The sequence below is a fragment of the Nelumbo lutea genome, chromosome 8 (assembly GCF_056320005.1).
Source record: "Nelumbo lutea isolate HS-2025 chromosome 8, American lotus-T2T, whole genome shotgun sequence".
In the NCBI taxonomy this organism is placed as follows: Eukaryota; Viridiplantae; Streptophyta; class Magnoliopsida; order Proteales; family Nelumbonaceae; genus Nelumbo; species Nelumbo lutea.
Genome location: NC_142691.1, coordinates 8,586,772 through 8,609,860, shown reverse-complemented (window position 1 = coordinate 8,609,860; position 23,089 = coordinate 8,586,772). Strand labels below are relative to the sequence as shown.

The following is a 23,089-nucleotide window of genomic DNA, read 5'->3' as shown; positions in this document are numbered from 1 at the left end:
TGGCTGTTGATTGCACCATTGGTACACATAAAAGGGGAACTCTATTTTCTAGTTAAAGAATCCTCCATTCAATCTTATGTCCTAGTTTATCTATTCAACTGAGCTTCTTTGCTTCTATAATTTGGCAGAAAAATGGGGAAGCTTTGGAGATGATGGAGAAAGCCATAGTAGCAGATAAGAAAAATCCACTCCCCATGTATCAGAAAGCTAACATACTAGTGAGTATTGAACATTTTGATGAATCTCTTAAAGTTTTGGAAGAGCTTAAAGAGTATGCACCTCATGAGAGCAGTGTGTATGCATTGATGGGTAAGATCTACAAGCGGCGTAATATGTATGAGAAATCCATGTTTCATTTTGGACTTGCTTTGGATTTGAAGCCATCTGCAGCTGATGTTGCTGCCATCAAGGTACATGCATCATGACTGTACTTTTTGTTATTGCAATGGGAATCAGTTATAAAATGCATCTGCATGCTCTCAAAAATATATGTAAAGAGACTGGGCCGAATGGGTCCTAGTATCTTCTCTTGTAATATCTTTTCTTTTCTTGTTGGCTAATGGACCTCTCTTAATGGGCTTGTTATTTCTTTTTTGTTTAATCTCTTTATGTTACTGCCTAGTTGGCCACCCACTTAAGGGCATACTTGTCATTACTCTAACATTAATTCTTAATAAAAAAGGATTAGAGGAGAAATGGAAGATAATTCGAAACTTGTTCTTCCTCCTCTTTTCGCCATCTTCTTCTCTTGTGCTGCTGCTCTTACTTCTCTTCATTTTTCTTCTAATCTTCAAATTTACACCTAATATTTGAGGACTGATTTACATCTTCGTATTAGAGTGGGTTTATTTCTTCCTTTTTTTTTCTTCTTCCTCTTTTCCCGTACACCCTTAGATTAAGAGAGTGTATGAGAGATAGATTCTCTATAGTTCAGAGGATCTCTGGCCTAGTTGGTAGAGGGTTTGGAGAGTTTAAATCAAGCTGGATATTGCCAAGAAGCGGTGTTGTTCTGTTGCTGCCCAAAACCCTAGCCGATTAGAGATTTTCGAAGGTACAAGTAAAGGTGAAGCTTTGGGTGTGGCGTTCTGTGCTTGGGAGGTGTCTTGTGACTCCTAAAGGAGGGCAGTTCAGTATTGGAAGAGATTGGGAAGTTCTGGTAGGGATGGCTGCATCTTCTCTCTTCCTTTCCAACAGCTGGACGGAGCAAAACCCTAGTTTTTAAGCATCTGGGTTTTGGTTTGACTTTAGGTAAGTTTGTATAGACAAAATTTCTGGTTCTTTGATTTTCGTTTGATTAATGGAGCCATATGGAAGTGAGTTCAAGCAAGTGCCGGTTTCCGGCCTTGGCTTGGTAGATTCCGTTTTGACTGGTGTGACCACAATCAAGCTAGATGGGAGAAATTATCTTGTTTGGGCACAGTCTATAAGAATTTGTCTGTAGTAGAGGAAAACTCGGTTATCTCACAGGTGGTAATGTGAAACCCGAAGAGACAGACACTGAATTTGAGAAATGGATGCAAGAGAACTATACTATCATAGGATGGTTGGTCAATTCTATGCAACCTCATATAAGTCAGCATTATCTCTGGATGTCTTCGGCTAAGGAAATATGGGACAGTGTTACTGAGACCTATTCACAGAAGTTGAATGTAGCCAGAGTCTATAAGTTGAAAAGTGATGTGAAGAACCTAAGACAGGGGGAGAAGAGTGTAGCAATCTATTACTCTATACTGAAATCCCTATAGCAAGAAATTGATGTTATGGAGACAGTAGAATATCAAGATTGTAATCAGTCTTGAATTCTAATAGGTTTTAGGTTTACAAAACAGAAGGAAATGAGAGAAAAGGAGAGAGAATAGAAGAGAAACAGGAGAACACAAGTGGTTGAAAGGAAGGACAGATTCTTGCTGATCTGCCGCTGCCACTTATTATTTATAGGTTGTGTTTAGTACATAATGGAAAGGACACATCTGCCCTTAGTACTTACATAATAAATAAAGTAAATAAAAGCTGAAATAAATAACAACTGAATTAACAAACTGACTCAAACTGACACTACTATAACTGGAACAAATAACTACACATGCTGTCCTACGAACATAGTGGGGACCACTACAGTGGGGCCCACACCAGTGTTCTCTACAGAGACGGTTGTATGGGAGAGTAAGAATGATGCTGAAATGTATAGGAAGTTGGTGGAGAGAAATAGGGTGTTTGAATTTCTCACTGGACTCAACCTGAGTTTGACATCATTAGGCAAAATATCCTGGCCAGAGATGAGGTTACCCTTTCCCAGGCATATGCTATGATAAGCAGTGAGGAGAGTAGGCGGCGGGTTCAGTTGTAGGGTCCACCTACAGAACACTTTGCACATGCTGGAATAAAGCCTAAGGGTCCTATTGAGAAAAAGGAGCAGATATGTGAATATTGCAAGAAACCGAGGCATACAAAGGACACTTGCTGGAAGCTTCATCCTAAGCTTCTTCCTGATAGGTTTAAGAATAACAACAACTCTAAGAAGGGCAGTCAAGTAGCAAAGCCTAAGACAGCTAATGTTGCTACAATACCTGAAGGAGGAAATAAGGAGAGAGAAGAAAAATCAACCATTGAGCAGTTGGCAGCAATGAAGGTGGATTTTGAAAAGTATGAGAGGCTACTAAATCACTTGGAAGCTACTGTTTTTTCATCTCACTCTTCCAACAACAACACATCATCTTCGTCTGCATTTGCTCACTCAGGTATTCATGCTTCTGCAAATCATGCTTCAGTTTTAGGTAATCATAAGATCCCTTGGATTATTGATTATGGTGCATCAGACCATATGACCAGCCTGTCTAATCTCTTCTACTCGTACCACCTTCTCTCTAGCAAAGAGAAAATATCCCTTGCTGATGGATTTCTTGCTCCCGTCTCTAGTAAAGGAGATATAAAGACCTCTGACACCCTTTATTTATCCTTTGTCCTTCATGTCCCTAAACTTAACACAAACCTTTTATCTGTTAGCAGCTTAACTAAATCCATGAATTGTAGCATAACCTTTTTTCCCACTCATTGTGTTTTTGAAAACCTGCAGTCTTAGAGGATGATTGGGAGTGGCTATGAGGCGAACGGAATATACTTGCTGGATACACTGGATCGAGCTTTGGGACCACTTCATGAAGTTGCCTTAGAGTCAGTTTTGTCAGATTCTGTTAACAAAGTCTTGTTATGTCACTTTCGGTTTGGTCATTTGTCATTTTCCGCTTTGAGTCATTTGTTTCTAGATATGTTTAAGGGAGTGAGTGTCTTTATCGAGTCTTCATTGTAAGTCGTGTGAACTGGCAAAGCATTGTAGATATTCTTATTCAATAAGCAGTAAAAGATCTCTTTCTCCTTTTCATATTGTTCACTCTGACGTGTGGAGGCCATATCATTTGCCAACTATGGGGGGTTACAGGTAGTTTATCATTTTTATTGATGAATACTCTTGTTACACTTGGATTTATCTCATGAAATCCAAGGACGAAGTACCAACTATTGTGCACAAATTTCATGAACTCATCCTCACCCAGTTTAACACTTGTATCAAAATATTCCGTTCTGATAATGCTAAGGAGTATTTTGAGAGAACCCTTTCCACCTATCTTGAAACTTTTGGGGTTATTCATCAAAGTTCTTGTTCCTACACTCCACAATAAAACGGGGTGGCGGAAAGGAAGAACAGACATGTGGTTGAAGTTGTCAGATCCCTCTTGTTTGCATCCCATGTTCCTATAAAATTTTGGGGAGATGTTCTTCTTACTGGTACTTTTTTGATCAACCGTATGCCCTCCGGGTCCTTAACTTCAAAACCCCCTTTAGCCTGCTCTTCTTGGATGAGGATATTTTTTCTCTTCCTCTCCGTGTTTTTGGGTGCACTTGCTATGTGCATATTCACAGTCATCAAAGTCACAAGTTTGAACCTAAGGCTCGTAAATGTGTTTTTCTGGGATATGCTTCCACACAGAAGGGATATTGCTGTTTTGATCCAGTTAGTGGCACTCGCTTTGTATCTCAGGATGTCACATTTGCTGAGTTGACTCCTTTCTTTTGCATTTCTCCCGACGGGGAGAAATCTGAAGAGCCCTTCGCCATGTCCCCAGTTGTTCATCTTCCCATTCCTCTTGAGTCCTATCATGAGGTGTCTACTTCTCCCACTAGACCTACCTCTGATATTCCTATTCCTCCTCCACCTCATTCTCCTATAATTCCTTCTCATCCTATTCCCCAAAGGTGGTACCAAAGGCACAGATTCAGACATGGTCAGGTTGTTTCCACTCCTACAAAAGAGCCTCTTGCTCCTCCCATCATTACTGAGGTAACAGGTCAGCCTTCTTTTAACCCATCTACATCTTTCCCAGACCTTGACCTTCCTATTGCTCTCCGCAAGGGTAAGCGGAAGTGTACAACCCATTGTATCTCCAAACACCTGTCTTACAGCCTTCTCTCTCCTTCCTACTACTCTTTTCTTGCTTCTATTTCTTCCCATGTGATACCCAGGTCTGTATCGGAAGCCTTACCTAAACCTGAATGGAGGGATGCTATGATGGCTGAACTGGATGCTTTGCATAAGAACCATACCTGGGATATTGTTGACTTGCCTGAAAGGAAGGAACTAGTGGGTTGTAAATGGGTGTTTACGATTAAATATCACTCTGATGGATCTATTGAGAGGCTCAAGGCTAGGCTGGTTGCTAAGGGCTACACTCAAAACGTATGGTATTGACTATCTTGTGACATTTGCTCCTGTAGCTAAGATGACATCAGTCAGGCTTTTGTTATCTCTAGCTGCTACTTTTGATTGGCCCCTACACCAGTTTGATGTTAAAAATGCCTTCTTGAATGGAGACATACATGAAGAGGCCTATATGTCTTTGCCTCTAGGGGGTGTATGGGAAGGAAATGCAAGGCAAGGTGTGTAAACTGCAGAAATCTATTTATGGTCTCAAATAGTCTCTTCGGGCTTGGTTTAGGGCTGCTCTTGTCTCCTTTGGCTACACACAAACTCAATCTAATCATGCCCTGTTCTTGAAGAGAAATGGCTCTCTGGTGACCTTTTGATAGTTTGTGTTGATGATATTGTGGTCACGGGTAATGACACTCAAGAGGTCAGTAAATTAAAAAGATTTCTCAACTCTGAATTTGATATCAAGGATTTGGGAGATCTTAGGTATTTTTTGGGCATTGAAGTTGCTAGATCTAAGGATGGTTTCTTCATTTCTCAGCGTAAATATGTCATTGACTTCCTTGCTGAGACTAGTAAACTTGGAGCTAAACCAATATCCACTTCTATTTATCCTAATCATAAGCTTTCTGCTACAGATGATGAGCTTTTATTTGATAAGGGGGTGTTTTAGAGACTGCTTGGGAAGTTGTTATATCTTTGTATGACTCGGCCAGATGTTTCCTATGCAGTAAGTGTTATTAGTCAATTTATGCATTATCCCAGAGATACTCATTAGCTGTTGCAGAAATGGTTCTATGTTACTTGAAAGGTACTCTAGGGAAAGGTATTTTATTTGTCAAACATGGACACATGAAGCTGGAAGCTTTCACTGATGCTGATTGGGCAAGATGTATTGATGATAGGAGATCCACCTCTGGTTATTGTGCTTTGGTCGCTGGGAACATTGTGTCATGGAGGAGTAAGAAACGGTCTGTAGTTGTTAGATCCTTAGCTGAAGCAGAATACAGGGCAATGGCACATGGTGTGCCAGAATTACTGTGGCTACGATCCCTGTTAGAAGAATTGGGGGTTGACTACGAGAAGCCAATGATGCTCTACTGTGACAACCAAGCAGCTATCAACATTGCACATATCCTGTTCAACATGACAGAACTAAGCACATTGAGGTTGATAGGCATTTTATAAGGGAAAGAGTTTCCTCAGGAGAAGTTTGTTTGCCATTCATCACATCAGACGAACAATTGGCTGATATCTTGACCAAGGGAGTTCCAAGAGGGAAAATGACACTGTATAAGCAAGTTGGACATGATTGACATCTATGCTTAGTTTGAGGGGGAGTGTAAAGAGACTGGCCCGAATGGGTCCTAATATCTTCTCTTGTAATATCTTTTCTTTTCTTGTTGGCTAATGGGCTTTCTTAATGGGCCTGTTATTTCTTTTTGTTTAATCTCTTTATGTTACTGCCTAGCTGGCCGCCCACTTAAGGACATACTTGTCATTACTCTAACATTAATTCTTAATAAAAAGGATTAGAGGAGAAAGGGAAGATAATTTCGAATCTTCTTCTTCTTCTTCCTTCTCTTTTCACCATCTGATGAGCCTTTGAATTTTGCTAATGAAAATGAGAAATGAGAAGCTATAGAGCATTTAGTAAAGTAAATAAACACTAAACAAAAATAAATTTAAACCACAGTAGATGTTTCAATTGAGAATTTGAGGTCTAGCTTTTTGTTTATTTTTCTTGAAAGAAACTTTCAGGAGCTCTTTTAATCCTCCCTTATGATCTTTAGTGGGGCCTCCACCCTTCCTTTGGCTTTTAGGTGAAATCAAGACACAATTTGATGGCTGATGAGTGCTCACATGGTAACTGAGGAACCTCTGGTGTCAACTTCAAATCGGATTGCACTATCTTTGAACTTATTGTGGCCCGAAGGGATCCCACATGGCCAAACAAATCTGGCCTTAATTATGCTATGGTTATTACATCCTTCATAAGTGATCTTTGTACTTCCTGGCCTTCTTTTCCCGCACGACGTTGTACTTAAATGCTCTAGTGACATGTTTCAACTAATGATAAAGATATGTCCTTGGAGCATTGAAATGCACACATTCGGTTATAATTTGGTTCTGATCATGAGCCTTCTAGGCGAGCTCAGACTGCTCAGCTATATAGCTACTTAATTGTTAATGTCACCTTGGCATTCTTCCTTAAGTAATATTCATTATTGTGCTACTGGAACAGTGGAACCTCATTCTCTTTTATGGTTTTTCATCTTTTCAGTCATTTCTTTTTTCTTTACCCACATTCCAATCACCTAATTGCTAAGAATTATTGAACTTGGTACACGCTTTTGACAAGCACCTCTATACAGGACATGAATATATGGTGGTTGAATAACTTGCAGACAGTATATCTAAAATGTTTTTCTAAAGTGAAAAATAAATATGGTAAATAAATAAGAAATAGTAATAAAGCAGAACCACTGAAACTGAAAAAACACAGGTTGCTATCCTGCAATTTCCAATTCGGTCTTCTTGAAGTTGCTAGCATAGCTAAAAATGGATAAATTTTGGTCACCTCATAATGATGCTCATGTTGTATTTGTATTTTTGACAGTCTGCTATTGAGAAATTGCATGTACCAGATGAAACAGAGGACTTGTAGTTCACTTGCTAGAGAAGTGCATGGAGTGAGATGGAGTAATGATCTGACAGCTCTCACCCCCATGGAGCTCGGCCTGCTTGTGCTCTCGACTAAGCCTGAAGAAAACAGCCGGTAGACAGGGCCCTTTCATTCTTATGGAGATTCCGCAATAGGGGGATCTTGTAACATTGTCGTTACATTTGTTTGTATTACCACCTGGGGAATCTTTTTACTCAAAGCTGCATGTATGAGCAATTACGATTTACGACATGTTGCCAAACAGGCTTGTATCATTGGTTTGAACTTTGTAAGAACTGCAATTTTGGCGGATACATTTCTCCAGAGAGGAAAATGAGTTCGGTTGCAAGCATTCTCTGCCTTATGGATTTCCCTACTATATATATATCCCATCCTTTTCCTATCAATTAAGTGGAAAGTGACCTAATTGATTTGAAGGCATAGGTTTTTTCCTGGGAATTACATGCTACACATTACAGGGGAATCGGGGGTGGGGCAGAGCAGGGTGCATGTGGGGCCCACTGACCATAATGGAGACTCCGCAGTTACGTGGGTATGATCCTGCACCTCTTAATCAGTTAATCGGAGGTGTTGCCAAGTGACCAATAATCATAAAAATTATATCAATAAACCTAAATTGAAGTCTTAAATGATTAGAAATGACCAACTGGTGGATCTCAGACTATTTGCAACCGAGACCTGGGACACACGAGAAATGTAGAGGAATGATAGAACAACTAAAATATGCTTGTGTATGCTGCTTCTTGTTTTTCAATCAAAAGACTCAAGTTTAAATATTTCTTGTGGTTTTTTTTTTTTCTTAATAACATAGAAATGATGGGCTAAGAGTTTACTGAAGGGAATTTAGTGTAGTTAATCATGGGATAATTTAATAGTGAGTTAATGAGAAGAAAGAATGGTGAGAGAAATAAATTTGAATTGGAATTTAAATCTTTAAAATGAAAGTTAATGTGTAAATAAAACAAAGGATTTGCCTAGTGGAAAGACATGGTACGCTGGGAAAACTTATAAGCTAAGGTGGTATTGATTATAAAATTCATGGGGTCCTTTGGTCAAAGCTTTCACGTATTTCTGATATTATAAAATTTCCCTAAAACATAACGGTAATTAATAGAAATTGGATTTTCTCCGCAGAACATGCCTCGCACCAAAAAAAAGGGATCAAATGGAATTGGATGACTTACAGAAGCAAATGGATCAAATGGAATTGGATACGGTTAAATCCAAATTTGATTCATTAATATATGGATTCGGATTTTTCTTGGGTTCTTTCTAATTGAATTAGGATTAAAATCGAATATTTAATAGCATTAATAAGTACACTAAAAATTATTAATCTAAATAAACAAAATCAATCAAAAACGACTTTAAATTGAATCGATGACTATTTTTTTGTTAGAAAATGATTATTCAGTACAATCAATATAAACTTTAATCAGTTCAAATTGGACCATATTAGATTCGACAGAGGTGGATCTATATTCAATTCAATTATAAATGGATAAAATTTGCATTATTTTAAAACGAATGGAATTCAAATTCAAATTCGAACAAACAAAAGGATACTATTTGCAGCCCTATGATGACTTGGTCGCAGCAAATGCGAACGCAGAGCCTAGAGTAACACAGGGCCTTGCAGGTTTTCTCTAAACCTGGCCAGCCACCCCATAGCCAATAGCCATTATTCCTAAACCGTGGATAACGAGTTAAAAAAGATGAATCTCGTGGATATATGATGGATGCAGTGTGACTACACGACCAAACATATAGTCTCCACGGTTATTCCAATTTTTCGACCTTTTACATCCATGTAGTGGGAATTTTTCACATACCAAACCAGCACTCCATCCTCGTCGCTGCCTTTTCCATCTATCATGAGGTCAGAGAAGATGAACAGTGTTTTTTTATTATAAAAGTAGTATAGGGATTAAAAAATATTGTAATGGCGAATTTCAATGAAAAACTAACGGAATGGGGTCTTTGTCTCACGATCATAGTACAATGGGGTTTTTGTCGCAAAACAAAATACAGGGGCATCTTTATAATTTATCCAAACATCTTCCCATGAAATTATGGTGTTCAGATCTACACTCCACAAGGGGGCGCCCCAGTGTCCTACAGCACATCTCCGTCATGTATTGGGAACATCTCTTGATGATATCATCATCAGGACTGGTACTATCATTAGGAGATGTTTTCAATGCACAGCAGGGATATGCTGTGGGACGTTGCGGGGCACAGATGCTAACTCCTTATGGTGCATGTATGGTAGATATTCTTGCGTGCAGCCGAATTCCATGTTCTAAGAGTGTTTAGTTTGTTACGTCTTCCCAATTTCTGCAGGCTCTATTTCCATATCCACCCTATTGTTGTTAGTTTGTTCCTGTTAGAGTTAGGGGTAGGCAATTTTCCTTATTGTTCTATCAGTGTGTGGATGGGGAAATTTTCATTCCCGTTGGGATGAGGAGAATACTCTCCACCCTATGGAGATCTCAACTTGTATGTATATATGTATACTAATGTTTTTAAAAATGTGATTGGATATGTTTGAATATATTTTGATTCTGTTTAAGAGGATTATAAATTTTAATTATTTTATTTTTAAATTTTAAATAAAATAAAAAACAAAAACAAAATAATTGATATTATAAAAAAAGTCGTGGGGAATGGGATCCCCATCGAAACAGACATGGGGATAACCTTGTCCCCATCAACGGAGGCAGTATGGGTAATAGCTTTGCATCCCTACCTCACCCGGTTGCCATTCCTGATTAGAGTTGATTATGCCTACCTAATGCAGCATGCAATTTGAGCGAGTCTGAATTTAACTTTTGTCAAATTTTGTCTGAATTCCAGCCCAATGCACCCTACCTAACCTAACACAAGTCCCACGCATTAAAATGTATAAAATGAAGGGTGCAACTTGGGCAGGCTCAGTTTGTGGTTTTGTGAAAACTTGAATACGTTTTCCAAAAACCTGGACTTAATGCGACTTGCACCCCTATTAAAATGTAAGATGGTTTAAACCTTTTGTGCAAATATATTTGTATGTGCAAGCAGAGGTGCACTTAGGGACAGAGGGGAGTCATGTCCGCCTTAAAAATTTGAGTTTAGATTTTATCCTCACAAAATCCGTCTTCACAGCCTTTACAGCGGTGTATAGGAAATATCTCGTATTTGTATTTTTTATTCATAGAAAGATATTTTAAATGCATCTCTACAAGAGCTGTGAGGTTGGTGTGAGCATAAAATCCGAATTCTAAAAATCCCAATGATCCCCATTTATCTCTTACTTATATTTTGATCCATCTATGTTTATTAAGTTTTGATCCTTTTAATCCATATTTATTAGCTTTTGGCCTGAAAAAATCCTAGCTCCGCTCCTATGCGAATGTATCCTTAATTAGCACCATTGATCCTTCCTCTGATTGACAATATAAGGACGATAATATAAGTGTGTTTTGATGGAATGTAGCATGTAGGGTCTGTATATGAACTGCTAAAGTTGTTTTATCAGCTGTTTGTGTAATCCTAACTCTGAGGTTTTATTCTTTTATCTAATGTTATTAAAAATATATAATCATGATCTTTTAAGCAAAGATCTAAACCATTTAAGGTGAAACTTGGAAACCTATCAACCGATCATGATCATCCACGCACATATATAATGAATGGAAAATTTCGTGATTACCCGCTCATTATTAATACTGTCAAGGAATATGTAGGACATTGTTGGATTCAATACCTTTGATCATTGGGAAAAATTACTATTTCTAGGTTTGAGGAGATAAAGTAAAGAGATGAAATTGAGCTGTGTAGGGATGTGAAATGAGAAAAAAAAAGAAAAAAGAAAAAAGAAAAATAGAAAAATTAAAAGTTAAGATCATAAGTCCCAAACCAGAGGCCTGGTGCCATTCTTATATGTTTTTTCTTTAATTTTTACTTATTCATCTCTAAATAAAGGATTCAGAAGTTTAATTTTAAATTTTATTTGACCCCTTATTATTTTATTTTAGTAGCGGCAACTGTAAAAAGATAAACTAAATTTCTTCATAGTTTCATAATTATATAAATTTTTTTATGATGATGGGCAAAACCAGCACATCGACCTTCCGATGCTACGTCACCTTGGAAGCCTTAGGACTTGCGGGAATCATCTACCCTCTGGGTGGATGCACATATTCTCAAGCAATCTCTGGAAGTTGTCAAAATCAGTCGAACCAAGCTACCCAAGACCCTGGTTCCACCTTGGACACCTCGGGGCATCAAACAGCCCAGGCACCAGATCGGCACCCTAGCCGAATAACACCAACCTACTACATCAGCGTGAGGGATGCATTTCTAAGCACTCAATGCCTCCGAAATCCTGGAGAACGTGTCAAGCAACTGGAAGTAATAGCAAGAGCTTCCCTGCTTCTTAGGGAAATGACAAGCGCTTCATCTGAAGAACGCTCTCACGGGTCCCTAAGAATTCAGTCACCCAAAATCCATTACTCCCAAGAATCTGACAATCGCCTTAATCACCCCGTCTCTATAAAAGGGGTACCTTTGCCTTCACCAAATATGCTCTTTAACAACAAATCTAGCTTGCATGTTTCTCTCTGCTTAGAACTCTCTCAGTTCTAGGGGTGGCAATTTTACCTATTAAACTGAGTCCCCGATCCGACCTACCCCGAATGGGGTGGATTTTCACCGGGCACAAATGCATGCGGGTCAGGTTCAGGGAATTTTTTTTGCCCCGGACCGGGGCAGGGCGAGGATGGGGTCTACCTATAAATCCCCAAGCTCGCCCCGACCCCGGTTGTAATTTACAACTATACCCTTATATATAGTGTATTAAACTATTAAGGTACCTTCAGTTTCAGTGTTTGTGTTTCACTGTTCAACTTCTTCGCTCGCAGAAGGTAGAAGCTGCAGAACCACAGTTCGCAGTCGCACAACCTTCGCACAACTGCTGATCATCGGGCGTCGCTGCCAGCGTAGAACCGCCGACCGCCGACCCCCGATCGCTGTAGCACAAAGTTGCGGCTCAGTCTGCAAGCGACCATCATTTTCAGTTCAGCGACTTCAGTCTTCGATTGCAGACTGAGAAACTGAGAAGTCTTGTTCATCTACCAACCGCCGGGCGCTGTTGCCACCGTAGAACCGCTGACCGCCAGCCGCCGACCACCCTAGCACAGAACAAACCGGTTTTTATTTTGAAAACAGCTCTCACTGGTAGTTTTCCTTCATGACTTTTGTTGAAAAGTTTCCTTCTAAATGTGAATCTATTAAGAAGTGTAGAAGTCCTCTTTGCAGGGATGGAGTAGTTGCTTATTTGGTCATTGTTTTGGAAACAAGTGTTTATATGCTGAGGGTTCAATTGGGTTTCTTTTTTCTCTTTTTATGTTTGTCTTTTGTGGTCTTTCTCTTCTCTTAGGGGAGAGAATGGAAGTCTCTGTTTGTGTTGAATCTATTCATCTATTTGACCATTTAGTAATCTCATCAAAGGCCGAGGAAGGATGGAGTCGACGGACAAACAGAGAAGACTGAGAGAAGTGCAATTTAGGGTGCATGTCAGGGATTGTGGGGCGGGTACATGTCAGGGATTCCTCGTCCTCAACGGGGCGGGGATGGGTGCGGGGATTTTAGCTACGGAGCAGGAACGAAAAATGCGTGCCCTGCCTCATACCCACCCCGTTGCCATCCCTATTCAGCTCGTTTAACTTGATACTAAGTTGATCATCGAAGCCTCGTCGCTTGGGCACACAACCCAGCTCTCTGACATTATCTCTCTTACAGGGCTCGCGCCATTATCCACTCTCGTATAAGGTCCTGAGCAGATCGAGCCCCATAAATAATTATATAAAATTTTTTCCATGTCTCAGTCAACACAATTATCCACACTAACTTCTACATATATCGTCACATTGTGGGGTTTACCCAATTTGAAATAAATAAATGTAGTGAACCAACAACGATGCTAGTAGTTAGAAATGCAACAGACGCGTGAGCATTAATAGATATCTATGTGGTTTCTTAAAGTCTATAGATTGTTGGTTAGCTCACTGTACAACACATAGAGGTGTAAATCGGGTTAACTCGGCCTAAATTTGGGTCGAGCCAATATGACATGGCATGACGGCATATGAGCCATGTCAGATTCGGTACAATAGTCTGGGCCGTATTGGGTCTGAAATTCCAGGTCTATGGACTGACACGACACAGCATAATTGTACATACCGTGCTGCCTGCGGCTCATATGCCAGCACGGTCCAGATCCAGTCCACGGCACGACACGCAGTACGAACAGACACGGTCCGTTTTATACGTCTAAACACGGCATAGGTTTGAACTTTGGATTAAAATAAAGAAGAAAAGAGATGGTTAGATTTGGTTCACCTCACCCATCCTTCAACGAAAAAGTGAGAGGAAAAGAGAAAGAGAAAGACGGACGCCAACAGTATTGAAAAAGTCAAAAGAGTATCAAGACATTGATGAATTGATAGACAAGAACGCGTGGAAAAACAGGCCAACAGCTTTGTTGATACTAAATCATTTCTTTAAATTTATTCTTTTGTTGAAATTTTCGGGTCCTACACTCCCTACAACTCCAACTCTCCACTCTCTCCATTCGTCACGTTTTTATTTGCCGCTATAGAAGGTTATCCACTTAGATCCAAACCGACCTTGAACTGCTTTAATATCCAACATTTTTGTTAGAGGATCTCTTTGGCGTAAAAAAAAATAAAGAAAGAAAAGAAAAGAATTGGAATCTCCTGCAAATATAACATGTTTCAATACCCTACTAATATATTGAATATTGGTTATCAATTTTTAGGTACTATTGCATTTTTTTGCATCATAGTTGATGCTCTGCCATCAAGTTAATTATTATTATTACACAATCGCACAATTGATTATTAATGCATTACTATAAATAACGGTTGATGGAAAGGCTTCAGATTAATTCGGGTTAGCTGTACACAATGACTGTTTAACTGTATAACCAATAATAATATTTCAGGTCAGTAATAATATAAATTCAGCAGATCGATCGGTGAGATGTTCATATCCATATTCCCTGCCCACAGCTACAACACCCCATATTAATGACTAGTCAAACCAAATATATGGCCATTTCTTTCTCTCTTTATGACAAGCATGACCAATTCTTTTTTGAGTATACACTTATTTCGCCTTGGCCTTACAATTTCTTAAAAATAAAATCAAAGCAAGTATGAGAGTAGTTGGTGATTTGCTATTAGAAATAAGCCCGATCACCCTATCAATTCTTGGTGTGTGGTGGGGGGTGGGGGGAACCCATCTCATATGTGAGCTTTAAATTGATCTCCATTCCATTGAGATCGAAGTATGTCACCCAAAAGAACCCTACACTCTTACTTGCAAAGAACCGTTCAACCTAAAAGCTTAAGTTATTAAGCGAGGTCATCCATATATACCTTTTACTGAAATTTAATTAATTGTATTGGGAGTGACAATAATTGAACACTAGACCATTTGATCAAACCAGCTCTGATACCATCTCAAGAACCATTCAACGTAAAAACTTAAGTTGTTAAATAAGGTCTTTTTTAAAAAAAAAATAAATTTTATTAACCATTATTAAAAGGAAGGTAAACAAGAATAGGGAAGGACATAGCCCGCCTTGCCCCTAATCCAACTAGATACAAACACTCCCTCACAACCTCAATCCCCCTACGAGAGGAATAAAATAAATAATAAAAGGGAATTTAAGTTTCATTACAAAAACGAACTCTTGGAAAAGATAGACCTTGATTGTCTTGGACAATCAAAATTTTCACATGATCTGTTAAGTCGAAAAGATAATTATAGATAGTCATAAAAACTTTATTCACTCCTAGCAAGGCAATCAACAATTTGATTACCTTCCCTAAAGAAACTCAATATTGAAACCAGCTGAGTTTTCTTTTATTTTGTTGTGTGTGTTATAGACAAACCAAGGATCAATAATATCACCTTTCATCACATTCCACTTTATATTGAAAAGAAACTTATCCACACAAAATTGTATACCATCAAGGACTGCTAAGAATTCAGCTTGAAAAGAGCTATTCACCCTGTAGTAGTTTGAGAAGGCACCTTAAGACAATTCCAATGCTATTTCATATAATTCCTCCTCCACCATAGGCTCGGGTTTCTTCTTGAAAAATCTATTAACTGTTTAATTTGACGTGGCCATCTTAAGCTTTTTTCCATCTAATCCAAAGTAATGTTAAGTAATTTCCTTGAATAGGTTTTATTCTCTAATACCCACAGCCACTAACATTTTTTGACAGATAAAATTCCATAATTCTTCCCTTCACATATGGTTGCAGGTAGAATTTAAAAGCTTGTGAAGTGTCATTCAATCTTATCGGCTGAGACATGATAGAGTCATTTCTGGATCCGTCCAATTTAAAGATCAACGTCAACCTTGATATATGACACAGAAAGCGACAAACTTTGTTTCAATTTAATTGATGGGTGAATTTAAATTTTCAACTTTTGTCATAATAGTGGTTTTAGCATCAAATCATGAACCCCCCATCTCTTTAACGTGGCACTGCTTGGGTCCATATTTGATTTTTCTTTCTCCTTGTATGGCCGTGCAGCTGCAGAGCAAGTTAAGCTAACATGGCATTGACAAATATAAAATCAAAACTTAATTAAGGGTCCCTTTGGCTCTTGAGCGATTTTGCTCTTGTGGGTGTGTAGGACTGTAGGTCCTTGCCGACTTCATCCACACATCTGGCTCCTTCCTATGATACAAGTACCGATAATAGGAGAGGAGAAAGTTGCCAGATGAAAATAGTAGTGGCCCAGATTAAATATTGGGTTACCAACAAACCAAAGCTCAACTGTAACAGTTAATTGATAGGGGAAAATAATAACTATTATTATGGGGTGTTTGTTTTTCGATAAATGGGAGCGGGTAAATCGGTCGGTGAATTATACGAAATGGAAAGAAACCCACGTTCATGTTTTGATATTAGTGGGTTCGATAGGGTTAGATAATTGTTTTTTTTTTTTGTGTTTTATATTTAATTTTGTAAATACATATTAAATTTATTAATATTTTAATAGAATAAGGACATCCAAATATATATAAATGAATCAGACTAAATTTAAATCTATTTGTTCAGATGTCCGTTGGATATTGGTTCAAATTCGGATGTCGGAACTCTTGAATTCTTTTATTGGATTAGATTTATATATTCTTAAATATTTTATATGCGCTAAAAAGCAATGGAACAAATCCTTCAGCTGAACAACTTTAACCGTAATCAAATGACCTTTAAAAGTTTCTTTTATCTATTAATAGTGAACCAAACACCCCCTAAATAAATCCCAACTTCCCATGCTCATCTATCAAACACGTCTTCATTCCTTTTCTCCCTTCTCAACAAGCAAGCTGCAGTAGATCGGAAGATCCTAATCGAAGGGTTTGTATTGATGGATAGAGAGTTGAACAGTTTGCATTTTCTGTTTTTGGTCCAAAGTTGTTAATTTCTGTTTTTGGAATCTCCCGTCGCGGCCTCCTGAAAAGTCTAAAACTCAACCGTGGTTAGTTTCCAAACTCCATGGTTTCTAAGACGTTCACAATCACAATTCACATACATAAATTTCAACCTTTTCCTCTCTTCTCGTTCTATAAAAACCCCGCGAAATGCGCGGTTTCAGAGTTCTTTCGCTCGTGTCGCCATGGAAGGGGTTCAGGTGGAAGAGCTAACCTCCGGTGCGAGCGGGCGAATTATACCAGTTTTCAGGGATCTTCGAAGAACTGTGCTTTCATGGAGGTCCCTCAGGCGTGTTTTCATCTTCATTCAGTCCATTTTTCTGTGGTTTCTTCTGCTCTTGCGTCGAAATCGCGTCTCTTCGTCGTCATCCTCCTCCTCTTCTTCGTCTTCTTCCAAATCGTCGAGGCGAATATCGGTTTTTAGGAGAGATGAAGAGGACGCTTTAAGGCGGAGAGCGTTGGCTGAGAAATTGGTTATGTTTTCCGGAACGGAAGAGGAAAATGTTTGCCAATGGAGTACGTCGGTGTTCCATGGAACCAGAAGCAACGATTTATTCTTTCGGTCATGGTTTCCTGTCTCTGGGGAAATGAAGTAAGGTCTTGATTTCCGTTATCTAATCGACTAATCGTTCATTTCTTCTTCTTCTTCTTCTTCTTCTTTTTTTTTTTCTTGTTTCTTCCCATTTTTAATTGGATTTTGATGGATCAAATCAGTTCTTGTATTTTTCAATGTTGTTTGGTAATTAATTTTTATGGGTATAATTAATTCTTTAGTTTAGATGGCTGATTGCTGCAGTTAAAGAATCCCTCGTTTTTTTTTTCTTTCCTGCGAAGGTTCTCTCTCTACATTATTGGAAGGGTTTAACTTTTTTATGCTGGTGGTGTGCATGTGTGTGTGGGTAGGGGTGTCTCTTACGTCGTTTTGGTTGATTTGTTCAACTTTTCTCATTCTGGTTGCTGAAAAGATTTACCCTTTGATTCCCCATAGCGTGAGCTTTCAATGGCTTTATTCTTTCTTATCTTGTTTGACTATAATTCTGATTACCAACTTGGAATCGATTCTCTTGTCTTATGGATGTAATCATATCTCGACTCTGTATTACTTCAAAGTAAAACGAGCTGTAATTTCTCTGCAATTTTTCTCTTTTAGGTGCTGTTTTGACCTTAAATGCTCCTAAATTGTTGAAATTAGCATCTCGGAACACATTGATGTCTTAATTTGCACTACTGTTTCCTGTTGGGAGGACTTACCTCACAAGTTTGCAATTATATTAGTTTTTCACAATTGACTCATGTAATTCATTCACGTATCCTCTGATTGCCAATCATCCCGTTAGCCATGTTAATATCCATGATGATGATGTGTACTCTCTATTACATGGCGTTATGTCTACATTTCCATGTGGACGGATCCGATTATTTCCTAATCGATAATGAGTGTGTCTTATTAGTGCTAGTTTTCTTGTGGACATTATATGCAGTTGGATTTGAAGGTGGTTCTCCTAGGTTCAAGAGAAAAATTTTCAGTTCTATTTAAACATTTGATACTGTTGTGGTAAATGAAATCAACCAACTGATTACTTCACCTACTATCCCTATCTTCATACACTCATTCCTTTCCGATATTTACTATTTTCTTGATTGTTTCTGTTTTTCCCCCTTTCTGAATCACAACTATCTAATTTTCATTACCGAATGTGACAGCAATTCCTTTATAATGGATTATTTTTTTTCTCCCATTTGTCTTCCATCTTCACACATCTCTCGTGTTCATTCTATTTGATGGGGTTTTAACTAGGAACGAATATTCTCATCCATTGGTTCCACAATGCTTTGTTGTTTTCATTTGGTACATCTCTACAATGTTGAGGTGTTTTCATCTTGTACTCTGCTAGTGTGGTTAATTTTAACTAATGGGCCTTTGATTTTTATTTTGTTATTATGTCCCTGTTCTGTTCTCAGTTGTGTTTCTCTGATTCTTCAGGGGCATCGTGATCATTATACATGGGCTTAATGAGCATGGGTGAGTACATTAGCTGTATTACCTAATTGTGTGTAACACTTTTGATTTATCTTGTTACACTTTTCTAGTGGGTATTCTGTCAATACATAAATTTGATTTTTCTTTATTGTGTGGAGTTCAACCTATTTTTATTTACATCTTGCAAACAAAATTTTGGTTTCTCTTTGGTGGATGTCAACAGTGGAAGATATGCTCATTTTGCAAGGCAACTTACTTCAAGAAAATTTGGAGTCTATGCAATGGATTGGATAGGTTGGTACTCATGATTGTTTCACCAGTTCTATACTTCTATTGGTACTCATGAGATCTGACATTGTTCACTTGTTAAGAGTAAGCAAGCTATTTCATAACATGCTCAGCCAAGAAAAATAATAAAAGTTGAAAAGGAAGATGATAATAGAAGACAAAACACTTGTCTAAAGTCAAAATAGAAAACCAATTAATTTTGTTATTTTTGTTTCATCTCATTAATGTTGCAAAACTATTTAATGATATGGCATTGGATAAGAATACCAGGATAGAATGACAAAAACAACATTCATATGGTTGGATGGGCTTTGGATTTAGGCTTATAATGATAATATTGCCCATGTAAGTTATCAATGAAATATTGGTGAAGGTGTAGTTAAGTATTATAAAATATCCATAAACCTTTATAGCAAGTTCATTGAATTGAGAACTTGGTCTTTCCTTCTCTACTCTTTTGGCCACTTCTGGGGGTTGATTAAGATTTATTATGAATAGTATTATATTTACAATTGGTATTAATCATTGCAAAGAGGATAATTTTTTAACATTCTTGATTGGGACTGATAGTCCTTCTTGGTTGTCTTATTGCTTACTGATCATTTGAGATCTCACAATATTGCATTTGTGGAATGATTATTTTCCTTTGTACCTTTCTATAGGACATGGTGGAAGCGATGGATTGCATGGATATGTACCTTCACTTGATCATGTTGTTGATGACACTGTAAGTTTTTCATCGCTCCTTGCTTCATTTTGCAGAGCCAGCTTAATTGCTCAAATAGGTGCATGGTGTTTTCTTAAGGTCATCATTGTTTTGGAATTCTATCTGGATCTGGCATCTAACTGTAGCTTTCCACAAACTATGGAGATGATCCCTTAGATACACTGATATTTCTCTTAAAATGTGTTAGGTTTTTATTTTTCAGTGTTTTGCTTGCTGAAACTGTATGCCTTCTTTCATAGGGTGCTTTCTTGGAGAAAATTAGAGCGGAGAATCCTGGAGTACCATGTTTTCTTTTTGGTCATTCAACTGGCGGAGCTATTGTTTTGAAGGTAAATTCAAAAGCCTGACATACTGAAAGTGATCTATTTTGAGAGGGATCCAGGACTACTAATTGGTGCACATCACATTTTATAGGCAGCTTCATATCCTCACGTTGAAAACATGCTAGAGGGAATTGTACTGACTTCTCCAGCTTTGCGTGTCAAACCAGCACATCCAATTGTTGGGGTAATTCTCTTTCCATCACACAGATAACATAGTACACGGGTATTATTCTATTAGATATGGTGGCGGTGAAAAGTTTGATCGTTCTGTTAACTTTTCATTACATCATTAATCACCCCATCAAAGTAGGACTGCCTTTTCCGACCTTCAATCAATATTCTTTTGGTGGGCGGTGGATGGGAACAAACAATTGCAATGTTGATTGGAGTTACTGGCATTTAATTTGATTTCCCATTCATCTGAGTGGCTGGTTGCTTGTTCCAAATGAAGTGAACTCAATAACATGAACCTCCTCCTCTCATTATATTCCATACAAGTTTCTGAGGGTTCTTTGTCATGTCCTTGTGCAGGCTATAGCTCCTATATTTTCTTTTGTGGCTCCCAAGTTTCAATTCAAAGGTGCCAACAAGAGAGGTATTCCAGTTTCACGGGATCCTTCTGCTATGGTAGCCAAGTACACAGACCCACTGGTCTACACTGGACCCATTAGGGTTCGAACAGGCCATGAAATCCTTCGCATCTCCTCTTACTTGATGCAGAATATAAAATCTGTCACAGTTCCATTCCTGGTCCTCCATGGAACAGCTGATAAGGTGACTGATCCTCTTGCCTCACAGGACTTGTATGACAATGCAGCGTCAAAGTTCAAAGACATTAAGCTCTATGATGGCTTCTTACATGACCTTCTATTTGAGCCGGAGCGTGAAGAGATAATGGGAGATATCATCAATTGGATGGAGAAGAAGTTACAAGCACGACCAAATCTGGGAAAGGTCAAGTACTGGTGAATATCACAAAATGAAATTTCTATTTACCCATTTGCTTGGGAGGATGATTTGCACTGAAAAATGAAGTCAAATTCATCTGACCCATAGCATTTAAACCACGATATAGGAATTGAAGCTTGTATATATTAATAAATATTATTTATGCTAGCTTTTTGCTTAGTTAAATGAAATTCACCTTTTTGCTTATTGTTTAATATGATACCAGTGATTCTTGGGAATTAAAATAAAAATAATATTTAATATAATATCTTGTTTAATCGCAGTGGCTGAATGGTATTAGTGTGGTTATGTGGTGCACTTATCTCTTTTAGAAAACAGATAAAATGATTAATTGCTCTAATTCCCTGAAAATTAAAGTATTGGTATTGGGTATCTTATCGGATAATTCGGATATGGATAAAAAAATGCTTTGGAAATGCATGGATATGAACGCAAGATATAAAAATGTTTGGATATGTTAGTGAAATGCATATAAATCACATGAATCTATTAATCATATTAAACTAAAAATTGAATTATCTATGAATAAGATATAAATACATGAGAAATGCATACTTCAATAGATTAAATGAAAAATATTACAATAAACAATTCTGGGACTCTAGAACATTCAAACATTATATAATAATTATCACTCTTTCAATTTTACAATAATTATTTTTAAATTTTATTAATTTTGGAAATATTTATTAATTTATTATTTTATTTAAATAACAATTATTTTTTAAATAATAAATATGTTTTCGGTTTTAACATATAATGTTTTTGTTTTATACATAATTGTAAAATAAAACAAATAAATCATTTAAGGTAGATAAAATAAATCATATTTAATTTTAAGCTTTTATTAAAATTTTTGGGAAAATTAAATCTTAATTCTTTTTCAGTTTTTATAATTATATTTTTTCTGTTTTCCATTAATTTTGTTGGAAAAATTTATTTATTTAGTATTTTTATATAGTAACTATTTTTTTTTCAAATAATAACCATGTTTTCATTTTTAACATATAATTTTGTGCAAAATAAAATATACAAACATCTAAGGTAGATGAAATATATTATTTTTATAATTTTTAGTTTTTATTAAATTTTTTGGGAAAATTAAATCTTAAATTATTTATTTTAGTTTCCATATTATTATTTTTTAATTTGTATTAAAGATGAAAAACAATTCAAAAGTATTCAATGTACAATTTTGTCAAATTAGACACAGATGCACCTCCATACCGGTATTGGATCGTATCCACTAGTATGGTGTGATATGGCCCGATATGAAGGCATATCGTACTGATACACACGACTCATAAGATACGTATCTAGTTGTAGCATATCTTGTATCTATAGTCATGGATACGGATATGATACACCCCATATCAAGAGTATCATATCAATACCTTAATCCTTAGTTTAGGGAATTGAATGTTCTCAAACCAGATTTTTGATAAAAAAAAGTGTTTTGTGGCATTACCTAAACCATATTTTTGATAACCAGTTGGAGTTCACTTGGGAGGCCCACAACCACAAAGGCTCCATTTGTTTGTATTGCAGATTTTATTTGCACTGGTATACATGCATGAGTGCAAATTTTAATTCACTTTTGCTTCAGATTTTACTTTACTGAAATGAGAATTGAAATAACGTAATCCCAGATTCAAATAGGTGGTAGAGGATCAAAACATGGATATGTTCACAGTTTTCAAAATTAGACTGAAAACAGAACTGTTTTGGCTCAAATGGTCTGACTGTCTAGTCCAAACCCAGGTGGGACAGTTTGGGGTCCGAAACTGGATAGACTCATGACCATTTCTTGGGTTAATTGATCTGATTGTCCAGTCCGGTCCAGTTTTCAAAACCATGCATATGTCTGATTTTTAAATTGTACTCATTTGCATG

The 23,089-nt window shown here is 37.4% G+C and overlaps 2 protein-coding genes across 3 annotated transcripts in view; both read left to right on the top strand.

Annotated features, from left to right (window-relative positions):
- The window catches only part of HBT (CDC27 family protein), a 43,668-nt gene extending 35,949 nt beyond the window's left edge, over positions 1-7,719 (top strand). For both annotated transcript variants that reach the window (XM_088958749.1, XM_088958750.1), the window contains exons 15-16: positions 129-410; positions 7,323-7,719. In XM_088958749.1, the coding sequence (XP_088814875.1) occupies positions 129-410; positions 7,323-7,370 (330 nt within the window). In that variant the 3' untranslated portion in view covers positions 7,371-7,719. The remainder of the gene's footprint in view (positions 1-128; positions 411-7,322) is intronic.
- A 9,190-nt stretch (positions 7,720-16,909) lies between these two features.
- Positions 16,910-21,441, top strand: LOC148842543 (alpha/beta-Hydrolases superfamily protein). The gene is made up of 7 exons (XM_088956970.1): positions 16,910-17,500; positions 18,893-18,931; positions 19,113-19,183; positions 19,840-19,904; positions 20,144-20,233; positions 20,319-20,411; positions 20,759-21,441. The coding sequence occupies exons 1-7, from the start codon at positions 17,094-17,096 to the stop codon at positions 21,194-21,196; spliced, it is 1,203 nt and encodes a 400-aa protein (XP_088813096.1). The 5' UTR covers positions 16,910-17,093; the 3' UTR covers positions 21,197-21,441.
- The last annotated feature ends 1,648 nt before the right edge of the window (positions 21,442-23,089 follow it).

Bases quoted from the DNA above. Each gene is read 5' to 3' on its own strand.
- LOC148842543 (XM_088956970.1), top strand. From the start codon at position 17,094: ATGGAAGGGGTTCAGGTGGAAGAGCTAACCTCCGGTGCGAGCGGGCGA. The intron at 18,932-19,112 runs GTGAGTACATTA...GGATGTCAACAG, and splicing joins CATGGGCTTAATGAGCATGG to TGGAAGATATGCTCATTTTG. The intron at 19,184-19,839 runs GTTGGTACTCAT...ACCTTTCTATAG, and splicing joins CTATGCAATGGATTGGATAG to GACATGGTGGAAGCGATGGA.